The sequence below is a fragment of the Belonocnema kinseyi genome, chromosome 1 (assembly GCF_010883055.1).
Source record: "Belonocnema kinseyi isolate 2016_QV_RU_SX_M_011 chromosome 1, B_treatae_v1, whole genome shotgun sequence".
Classification (NCBI taxonomy): domain Eukaryota; kingdom Metazoa; phylum Arthropoda; class Insecta; order Hymenoptera; family Cynipidae; genus Belonocnema; species Belonocnema kinseyi.
Genome location: NC_046657.1, coordinates 44,465,059 through 44,476,849, shown reverse-complemented (window position 1 = coordinate 44,476,849; position 11,791 = coordinate 44,465,059). Strand labels below are relative to the sequence as shown.

At 28.2% G+C, this 11,791-nt stretch overlaps 1 protein-coding gene across 2 annotated transcripts in view; it reads right to left on the bottom strand.

Annotated features, from left to right (window-relative positions):
• LOC117168905 (ras-related protein Rab-37) overlaps window positions 1-5,757 on the bottom strand; it is a 26,758-nt gene extending 21,001 nt beyond the window's left edge. Inside the window, exons 1-3 of one of the 2 annotated variants that reach the window (XM_033354852.1) lie at window positions 5,279-5,757; window positions 1,268-1,574; window positions 1,049-1,159 (exon numbers count right to left, since the gene is read on the bottom strand). In XM_033354852.1, coding sequence (XP_033210743.1) covers window positions 1,049-1,159; window positions 1,268-1,546 — 390 coding nt within the window. In that variant the 5' untranslated portion in view covers window positions 1,547-1,574; window positions 5,279-5,757. The remainder of the gene's footprint in view (window positions 1-1,048; window positions 1,160-1,267; window positions 1,575-5,278) is intronic. The other variant, XM_033354845.1, reaches the window with a different exon arrangement.
• Between the last annotated feature and the right edge of the window lie 6,034 nt (window positions 5,758-11,791).

Genomic DNA, 11,791 nt, shown 5'->3' with positions numbered 1-11,791 from the left:
TCGATTTGAAGGACTAGGTTTTTTGTCCTCAAAGGGACATTATTCTCTGTCTTCCTATTCTTTCTTTTGCATTCCTTTATTTTTTAATTCCGCTTAATACGCGTCCATTAATTTTTTCTAGGACGATTAAAAAGAATATAGATTTTGTTTTTTTTTCTACTCCTTGGTGGAACTTTCGACGGAAGAAAATTCACTTCTTATTAATGGGAATTCAGATTCTGAATGTATCTGAATTCTTCTCTTCTTACCGGGTAGAAAGCAATGTTACTGAATCACTTTTTTAATTTTTTAGTAAACAAAATGTTATTTTGTTTGGAAAAGTGGAATATATCTTAGATTTGAATTTGAATGAAAAGTTAAATATGATTCTTAAAGATTATTGTCAAAAACAAATTAACAATATTATTAATGGAATGTAAAAAAAAATCCCGGAGAAAAATTTGAATAGTATTAAGTTTTAATTTACCATGTGAATACTCTCGCTTATGAATAAATAATGGATATAATGTATTTATATTTGAATTTAAGTAAATTTACATTTGAAACAATTTTATTTAATAATCATGAAAAAAAATTCTTGAATTGCTCTCTTTTATCATTGTTTTATCACGTTTTAATTCATGTTTTCCGTTAGCATTTATATACATCCTTTGGAAAACTATTATAACATATAAAATGAGTAACATTCTTTTCAGTTGAATATTTTTTTAACGAAAATAACATTTTGTCTATTAAAAAATATAAAAAAGTAGTCTACTCCCGTAGCTAACAATACAAATACAGGGAGTGATGGGACACTAGCGCCGCGCTGAAGATATTACGAAGTTACCAACTTAGGAAACTTTAAGGGATCGCCATTTTGTTTTCAGATGCACAAGACTGCTTCAAAAAAAAAAACAACAATAACGATTAAAATTCTCTTAGAAACCAATAAAAATCTGAAATTTCATTTTCCTGGATAAGCATCATTAATATTGCCCAAGTGGGTCGCCTAATATAATTTATGGAAGAAAAAATTTTTTTATGAAAATTACTATTGTAATCTTACTGTAAAACCGATTCCAACAGTAGCTGCAAAATTCCCTTGTTGAAAATTTCCCGTATCGAACTGAATAAGTAGCGAGGTTTTTCCAACTCCGCTGTCCCCCAACAATATTGTCTGTAAAACAAAAGATACAAATATTATGCAGATATTATTTAGAGGGTAAGATTTTCAATTTAATTTATATTATATTTATTGCCAGCAAAAAGGACAAAGGAGCCTGACCTTGTGTGTAAATTCCTGTTCTTTGATTTTATTTTTTTGTGCGTTCCTGTTGGGAGAATCAACAGTTTTCGTTTTATGGAGTGTTGAATGATACCCAGTAAGCACTTCTACTGGTGGTTTATAATCCCGATAGCCAGTAGGAGAAGGTGTCTGCAAGGACCGATTGATTACAGCAGGTTGATTTAATTTTTTCCCCTCCTTCGGACTATTTTTCTTTTCATAAAATTCCCCCTCTGCTACACGCAAAATATTGTCATTTATATTGTCATCACCAGCCATGTTCTGTAAACAAATTGATCGCTTCCACCTTAAAAATCATGATATCAAAAAGATGTTGAAATTATTCATATAAATTTGAATAATAAATTACAAGAATTCAGAACCAAATTCTGAAGTTCGTCTAATGATTTTATTTCCATCTAAAAATAATCCCGATTTAAAAACTGTAAATAAATAATAAATTAAAAAATAAATGGTAAATACAAAATAATAATAATAATAAATACAGGCATAAAACTCATATTGCCAAATATTTTACAAAGATTTCAATGATTTCCCAAAGATTCCAGAAATATTTTAAAGGTTTCGCAAAGATTTCGTAGAGCTTTAAATGATTTCACAAAGATTTCGAGATTTAAAAGATTTCTTACGGACTTCAATTATTTCCGAAAGATTTCACAAAGATTTTAATGATTTTCAAAAGATTTAAATAATCTCACAAAAATAACCAAATATTTCGAAAATATTTCGCAAAAGTTTTTAAAAATTTCACAGACTTGTATGATTTGCTAAATATTTCAAAATTTGTACAAATCTTTCGCAAAGATATCGGATATCCTATGAATTCTTTCAAGAAAACTTCAAATCTTACACAAAGATTTCCAAGAAAATCACGATGATCTTGAGTGATTTCACAAATATTGCGCAAAGATTTTGGATAGATTTAAAAGATTTCACAAAGATTTCAATGATTTTGCAAAAGTTGCCAAATATTTCAAAAAAAATTCCAAAGACATCACAAAGATTTGAATGATTTCAAAAACATTTCACAAAGATTTCCGATAGATTAAAAAGGTTTCACAAAGATTTCAATAATTTCCTAAGGATTTCATCAAGATTTCAATAATTTCAAAAATATTACCAAATATTTAAATGTTTGGCTAAGATTTCCACAGATTTCATCAAGATTTGAATGACTTTCCAAAGATTTGAAAATTTTTACAAATATTTAAAAAAGATTTTGGGATAGATTTGAAAGATTTCACAAAACATTAATTCTTTCACAAAGATTTCCGATAAATTTAAAAGATTTCACGAAGATTAAAATGATTATCTAAATATTTCAAAAAGATTTCAATAATTTCACAAAGATTACCAAATATTTCGTTAAGATTTTCAAAGATTTCACAAAGGTTGAAATGACTTCCCGAAGATTAGAAAAATTTCACAAATATTTCGAAAAGATTTCGGATAGATTAAAAGATTTCAGATTAGAAAAATATTAAAAATATTTCGGAAACATTCTTAAAGATGTCAGAAAGATTTCCCAAAGATTCTAATAATTTCAAAAATATTCCAAAAATTTTCCAAAATATTTCACAAAGATTTCAATAATTTTACAAATATTGCAAAATATTTCAAAAAGATTTCCATAGATCACAAAAATTTCCGATATACTCACAAGATTTCGCAAAGATTTCAATAATTAAAAAAAATATCACTCAATATTTCAAAAGGATTTCAAAAAAATTTATAAAGACATCACGAACATTTGAGTGGTTTCACAAAAATTTCACAAACATTTTCAATATATTTAAAAGATTTCACGAAGATTTAATTCATTTCTCAAATATTTCACAAATAAGATTTCAATAATTTCACAAATATGTATTACCAAATATTTCAAAAATATTTCCAATATTTTACAAAGATTTAAGAAATATTTTACAAAAATCAGAACACTTTCATATCAATTAATTAAGGATTTAAAACTTTTTTTAATAATTTACAACAGATTTTACAAAGATTTCGAAGATTTTAGATAAACTTAAAAGATTTCACAAACGTTTCAGTATTTTCAAAAATATTACCAAATATTTAAAATATTTCGCAAATATTTCTAAAGATATCAGAAGAGAATTCAATAATTTCCAAAAAATTTCACAAACATTTCAAAGCTTTCAGATAAATTTAAAAGATTTCACAATGATTTCAGTGATTTCCGAAAGATTTCAATAATTTCACAAATATTACAAAATATTTCAAAAAGATTTTAATTATTTCTTACAAATTCCAAATATTTCATAAAGATTTCGAATAGATTTGAAAAATTTCAGAAAACCTTTAATGATTTTACAAAGAATTTACAAACATTTCAATAATTTCACATATGTTACCAAAGATTTCGAATAGATTTTAAAGATTTTCAAAAGATTTCACAAAGACTTCAAACAATTAACAAATATTACCAAATATTCGAAAATATATTCAATATTTCACAAAGACTTTAATGATTTAACAAGAATTCACAAAGATTTCAGTAATTTCACATATATTTCCAAATACTTTTAAAATATTTTTAATATTTTACAAAGATTTCACAAATATTTTAACAATTTCTAAATATTTCCCAACTATTTCCAAAGTTTTCTCAAAGACTTGAATGATTTTCCAAATTTCATAAATATTATGAAATATTTCAAATATTACGCAAAGATATCCAAGATTTTAAAAATTAAATTATGATATTAAATTTATTTATTAAATATTTGTAATAGTTGGTAAAAATTTCCAAAGCTTTCAAAAAGAGTTCACAAATATCAAACAAAGACTTTAATTATTTTACAAAGATTACAGGTAGATTTGTGAAAAAATACAAAAGGTACGATGATTTTAATCATTTCATTCCAGAGAGGGTCAGGGGAAAATTAATACTTGGCCCTTCCCATATACTGAAATTCCATATAAAGCGTTTAATAAAAAAATCAAATTTATTTTTCATTCTAATTACTTTCAATATTCTATAAACAAAATGTTGGAACATGCGAGAGACATGAATGATAAATTAAAAAAAGTAGTTTTCCAATGTCTTTTTTGTGCGAGATATATTGACGATTCAGTTCTATATTTAGAGAGAAGTAAAACTGATATCGATTTAATGTCTTTAAGCAGTATAAGCTCAAGATTTCAATTTAGAAATTGAAGAAGACAATAAATTAATTTTTTTCACTTAGCAATAATTAAAACAAATTCGAGGGTGAAAATACAACTAATTGGCATCGAAAACCATTGTTCTCAGGACGTTCCTTGAGCTTCCTTTTTAATCATCTGGTAAAAAAATAATAAATTACGATTGTAAAACATATGGTTGATAGAGCTATATAACTGCCACATCAAAACTTTCGTAAAAAGAATATAGAATTATGCAAACATTTTGTTCTTCTTGAACCATCCATCTTTTTTCATTGAAAAACATGTCGAAGAAAAAATGGGTTTACACACAATTTATAGAATTCCATTAAAAAGTAACCGAATTATTAAAATGGGAAAGGACATACGAAAAGGATGGAAAAACAAAATGTAACTTATAAAATAAAATTGCAGGAGTTGTGAGGCATTCCATGCTAAGGATAATGTTGTAAATAAAAAGAGAAACAATTGTATTTTTGAAATTCTGACGATTGGTTATTTTCAACAACTAAAAAAAAATACATAAAATATTTCGGAAATGTTAAGAATTAACACTTGTACTAAAATTATTATGAAGCATGTAAGATAAAACATTTAACTCGTCTCATAAAGAAATCTCCCGATGAGGAAACCTTAATTGGTTTCAAAACATGTTGATCCCCAAGTAATATAGCACAAATTAAATTTTTTTTGAATATAGGTTATAAAAAAAAATGATTTTTGGATTCATAATTTTTTTACTAGCAATTTAACTTTGTTAAGGTTATATATTTCTAAATTTCCTCCCGATAACATTGCACTTATTTTGTAATTATAGCATACCCTTTATTGCTGATTTCCTGCTGCTGCTATGATAAGAAATAACTCGGCCAAAGAGCATTTCTAATATTTATTTCTCCGGCCTCAATTCTGACTGTTGCACTTGAGTAAAAAAAGTATTCTATCTACTTTCTTGAGTTTCTTGGAACGATCATGATTCTGCAAAGTCGAATAACTTAATACGACTACACTTTCTAATTAAAAAAACGTGAGGAAATTCATCACACACAATGAAACAAAACTACGCGATAAATGTTGCAAATTCTCTCCAGGAATGTATGACGCAAGCGTGTTTAGCTTCGCGAAACTGGAGTCAATTTTAACCTCTGTCTGGTGTAGAGTTGTATAGGTGTGGATTTACATACACAATAAAGTAACCCATTTATGTGTCAATAATTGATGTGGAAAGTGTTGGGTGTATGCGCAAAGCACGGAGAATACATTGAAAAAATTACGCCTTGAGTTGAAAATATTGATGTCTAGCATGATGAAGGAAAATAATGAAGAGAATTTTGTACACGTGCGCATCATGGTGGTTCAATATATTGAACCGCCAAGAGTTTGGAAAACTCGTCGAAAGATGTCGACGCTATTTCAAAGAAAAGCATATCAAATAACAAAAAAAATTGATTGAGACAGCTGGCATGTCTTTAACTCGAAATCTGCCCCAAAAAAATAAATTATCCCCGCGGAAAATTTGTTTACAAACTTTAAAATGTTACGTCTAGGGATCAACTGTTTTTGTTATCTGATGTATACAAAATTCCCATTAAGTCTCTCAAAATAAAATTTAAAAGATTTTTTTTTAATAAGTTTAATTCCAACTTAAAATCTTTCTTCTAAAACTTCTTGAACGTTCTGGGAGGGTCCTGATGACGTCACGATATGATATTAAGTAATTGTGAGAGCCGAATTTGCGTAAACAGCTTTAAGGTCATTTATTATCTCAATTAACCTTGAACATCTTCATACACATTTTCCATTAATAATCAGCCAGTGACAAGATGACTTCCACATTTTCAAGCTTAATTGAGATAATAAATAACCTTGAAGCTGTTTACGCCAATTCAATTAAAAAACCCTAAATGTCTTTCACAGGGATTTTAGGAGAAATCATACTTTAATCTACGATCTATGATCTATGATCAGCCATCAGTCGGGGATAGGATGACTTCCACATTTTCAAGCTTAATTGAGATACTATAGTAAATAACCTTTGAAGCTGTTTATGCAAATTCAACTAAAAACTCTAAATTTCTTTCATTCAGGGTTTTTATGAGAAATCATACCTCAATCTATGATCTATGGTCTACGATCTATAATATGTGATCAGTCATCAGTTACTGAAGGATAACTTCTACATTTTCAAGCTTAATTGAGATAATAGTAAATAACCTTGAAGCTGTTTACGCAAATTCAGCTGAAAACCCTCAATGTCTTTCATTCCGGGTTTTTATGAGAAACCATACCTCAATCTATGATCTATGATCTGTGGTCTATAATCTATGATCAGCTACCAGTTAGGGACAGGATGTCTGCCACATTTTTAAGCTTAATTAAGATAATAGTAAATAACCTTGAAGCTGTTTACGCAAATTCAGTTTAAAACCCTCAATGTTTTTCATTCAGGGTTTTTATGAGAAATCATACCTCAATCTCTGATCTATGGTCTATGATCTATGATCTATGATCAGCCATCAGTAACCTTGAAGCCAGTGGCACCGGAACATGGAAGGCATGAGGGCAGACCCCCTAATTTTAGTTAGAGGCAACCTATGCATTTTTCACCCCCTCCCCCCATTTGAATGCATCTTAGTCTATCATATACAATAGAAATAGAGCCCCCCCCCCTCAAATTTCGTTCCGATGCCACTCATTGAAACTGTTTACGCAAATTCAGCTGAAAAACCTTCAATGTTTTTCATTGAGGGTTTTTATGAGGAATGAATATTTCAATATATGATCTATGATTTATGATCAGCCACCTGTCAGGGAAACGATGACATCCACATTTTCAAGCCTAATTGAGATAATAAACAAGCTTGAAGCTGTTTACGCAAATTCAGCTCTCACAAATTCTCAAACTTTTTAAAATCTTGAAACCCATAGAAGTTCCTCAAAATCTTATAGAACTTTTTCATTTCTTTGAAATCCTCTGAATCCTTAAAATATTATAAAATTTCCTTGCATCTTCGAAATTTCTAAAATCTTACGAAATTATTTGATATTCCTTTAAAAATATTTAATCACTTGAAGTTATCTATACGCAAGATGGCCTTTTAAGTTGAAGAAACAAATTATCGAGCATTCATATCGGTTCGCTTAAACTGTTCACGATCATTGAAATTAAAAAATTGGAACTCTTAAATCTTTTGAAATTTGTTTAGTCCCTTAATTTCGGATTGTACTGAACAATTAATTTTTGAAGAAACGAGAAAAATCTCTCTTGGGCCGGATTTGAACCGAAAACGCCATACTTATTCACGTGAGGGGCGTTTAACCAATTACGCCACCATTAAATTTCGTTGACAATATTTTATAGTTGAAAACTCAACTTCTTTGTTTAAAGTTAAACTTGAACTTGAAATTTATATTTTCGGGTTGAAAACTCAATTTTTTTGTAGGAAATTCCTCATTTTGTCTTGAAAATTAAAGTATTTGGTTGAAATAATTGAACTTTTCGTTGAAAATTCATATTGCAGGTTCGAAATTTACATATGTGGTTCAAAGCTCAGCTACTGGTTTGAACATTAAACTATTTTGATGAAAAACTAACTACACTGTTAGAAAAAAGTTGCTGAATCACACCGATAAGTGAATGTTTTTTGTTCTGCAACTGAAGTGCGTGGTCCCACATCTCTATAGGTGCCAAGTTCGGTGATGAACGTGAGAGCGTACCTTTTTCATTTTAGCCAGTGCGACTATTGACAGTTCTTGCTTCGTTCTGGTGCAGTGTCTCCAGAACGTGGGATTTTTCGGCCCCCACCACTCTCCCATCTGGGAGCAACACATTCAAACGTAGCTTGTCGGCGAGTCGGCTTTGCTACATGTTGCGTAGGCCAGCCTTCTGTAGAGCCGAAAATGCACGAGCACGAGCCCCCCCCCCCCCCCCCCCCCCCCCCCCCCCCCCCCCCCCCCCCCCCCCCCCCCCCGCCTTCACGAATCGTTTTCGGTGGCTAACTGCATATTTGGAGGAGTTTTTAAGTAAACTGAATTTCGCAGGGTGTCCAGAGAATGAAAGTTGAGTCAATTTACTGCGCAATTTTGTTGCAATTTTTTTAAAAATTTATTTTGGTTAAAAAAATGACCTTTCAAATTTGCGTAAGCTTAAGAGATATTTAGGAATTTTGAAACGGTTAGAAAATAGTTAAAATTTGTAAAGATATTGTTAAAGAATCTTGTAAGGTTTCACGAAAATGAAGAAAATTCTTTGAGGTTTCTACGAATAATTAATATAATTTTTTATTTTGAAAAATTAATTTTAAAAAAATCCAATACATTTTAAACTATGTTTAAAATTCTCAACAAAGAATCTAAAGATTTTAAGGCAATCTTTTTCATTTTGACGAATTTCAAAGAAAATCAGGAAAAATTTAAATAGTTTTTAATGATTAGAAGGCTTAGAAGGTCCGACAAGGTTAGAACCAGAACTTTTGCACGATTGGTAGGAAAATTGGTAGTAACTTTTTATTTTAAAAAACGTACTTAATGAGAATATTAAAAAAGGTTTTTAAACATGTGAAAGAATTTCCTAAAATTAAAAAGAAGACTGTAGAAGATTTTAAAGCAAAATCAGAAACTTAGATTTTTAAGGAATTCAAACATAAACTTTAGAAACTTTAAAGGAATTCCAAAAGATTTCAAGGAGGTAAAACTATTTTTCTTAAAATTCCTGGGAAAAATTTAGAAGATTATGGGTCAATTTTTTCACATCTGAATTAAGGAACATAATTCTTATTAGGCCTTTTCGTCAAATTTTGTTACAACATTTTTTAAGTTATATGTGGCTTTAAAAATCTAGTTTGAAATTTGAGTAAGTTTATGAGATATTCAGAAATTTTGAAAGGATACAAAAATAATTAAAACTTGTAAAGATTTTTCAAGAATTTGGTAAGTTTTCATGAATATGAAAAAAATTATTTTAGGTTCCTATAGAAGTAATTAAAATAATTTTTTATTTCGAAAAATTAATTTTAGGAGATTATTTTAAAGCATTTCAAAACATTAAAAAATACGTCAAAAATTGTCAAAAGTATTTGAAACAGTTTAAAGGCCATTTTTCTTTAATTTTGCAAAATAAAAAAAAACCGGGAAAAATTTGAAAATTTTTTAAAGATTATAAAATCCGACAAGATTAGAAAAAAAGAATTATTTTCCTAATCATCGTGTGAAAATTTTTAATGATTTTTTATTTTGAAAAATATGCTTTAAAAGAAAATTAAAGAAGATTTTTAAACACATTAAACAATTTCCTAAAATTTCGAAAAAGAGTGTAGAAGGTTTTAAATCAACATTTTTTAATTCGATAACATCACAAATTTTAAAAAAATGTAAATAATCGAATAAATTCAATAAATATTGAGTAGAATTGATGAGATTAAAAAATAATTTAAGCTTCAGAAGAGTTTTAGAATCGTAGGATAAACTGATTTAAAAAACTTAAAAACTTAAAAATTATTGTAGAAGAATAAGAAACATGCACCTGGAAATTCTGTAAAATTATCAGTCTTTAAAATTAAAATTCGAATCTTTTATTTTTTAAATTACTTTCAGCACATTTCTTCTCAAGCAAAATGCCCGCTTTTAATCGCAAGAGGTTCAATTATTTCCAACCAGATTAAGTAATTACATAAATTTTGAAAATTAAAAAAGATAACTTGGAATAAGTTGAATGAGATTTAAAAAACATTTTATTTTAATAACAAGTAATATTTGTTAAATTATTTCTAAAAATTTGAAAACATTAAAAATTGTAGTATTTAAATACACTTAACATTTAAGATTTATATTAAATTTTGATAATATATAATAGATATGTATGCAAAATGAAAAAATAATAATAAAAAGTCGGTAAACGAAGGACTTTCAGATAATGAAAGATACTGAAAGAAACTCCTTGGGAAAAAATGCCTCGTGTAGAGCCGAAAATGCACGAGCCCGAGCCCCCCACCCCCCGACTTCACGATTCGTTTTCGGTGGCTAACTGGATATTAGGAGGAATTTTTAACTTAACTGAATTTTTCAGGGTGTCAAGAGAATGAAAGTTCATGCAATTTTTCCATGCTATATCATTATAGAAAAATATAAGGAACTTAATTTTTATTAAACCTTCTTGCGCAATTTTGTTGCACAATTTTTAAAAAGCTTATGCTGGCTTACAAAATGTGTTTTCAAATTTGCGTAAGTTTAACAGATATTGAGGAATTTTGAAACGATTTGAAAATAAATAAAACTTGTGAAGATTTTTGTTCTGAAAAAGATTTTTGTTGATATTTGTGTGAAAATTTTTTATGATTTTTTATTTTGAAAAATGAACTTTAAAGCAAAATTAAAGAAGACTTTTAAACACATTAAACGATGTCCCAAAATTTCGAAAAATAGTGTTGAAGGTTTTAAAAGCAAAATGTTTCAATTCACTATGATTAAAAAGTTTAAAAAATGTAATTATTCGAATAAATTCAAGAAATGTTTAGTAGAATTAATGAAATTCAAAAATAATTTAAACATTAGAAGAGTTTCAGAACGTTTAGGATAAACTTATTTAAAAAACAGAACAATCTAAAAATTCTTGTAGAAGAAAAAAGAGATGCGCCTGGAAATTTTGTACACTTGTCAGTCTTTAAAAATAAAATTCTAATAATTTTTTAAAAATTAATTTCAGCACATTTCTTCTCAGGCTGAATCCCCGCTTTGAATCGCAAGAGGACCAAATATTTTCAATAGAAATAAGTAATGAAATAAATTTGGAAAAATTCAAAAAGAAGATACATCCCTGTATGCTTAAAGATATAATTTGTTTACTTAGAGAAGGTTCTATGCAATTTACAAAAAAAGTTTATTTTAAGTACATATAAAATTAGTTAAATTATTTCTAAAAATTGGAAACATTTAAGAATTGTAGTATTAAAATGCACTTAAAATTTAAGATTTTTGTATTTAATTTTGATAAGATATAATAGATATACGTGTAAAAGAAATAAATTATAATAAAAGTCGATAAACGAAGGACATTCTCACTTGTTGTTTGTGAAAAAGAGATTCCTCAAATCTTAAGTGTGAATAATAATCGAACTGACGTCAACTAAACATTGATAACACAGCCACACAAAAAAAAGTGTGCGGATCTGGTAACAAGACACACGTATTCCTATGGACTTTGGGGCGCTGAATTAAAATTCGGTATCAAAAATCACTCATCACGTCATGGTTGAGCCATAACCTCAAAAAATGACGAAAAATCATGCACTGAGGCAAATAAATTTCAAAATAATGACAGTGATGCAAATTTTCACTTCA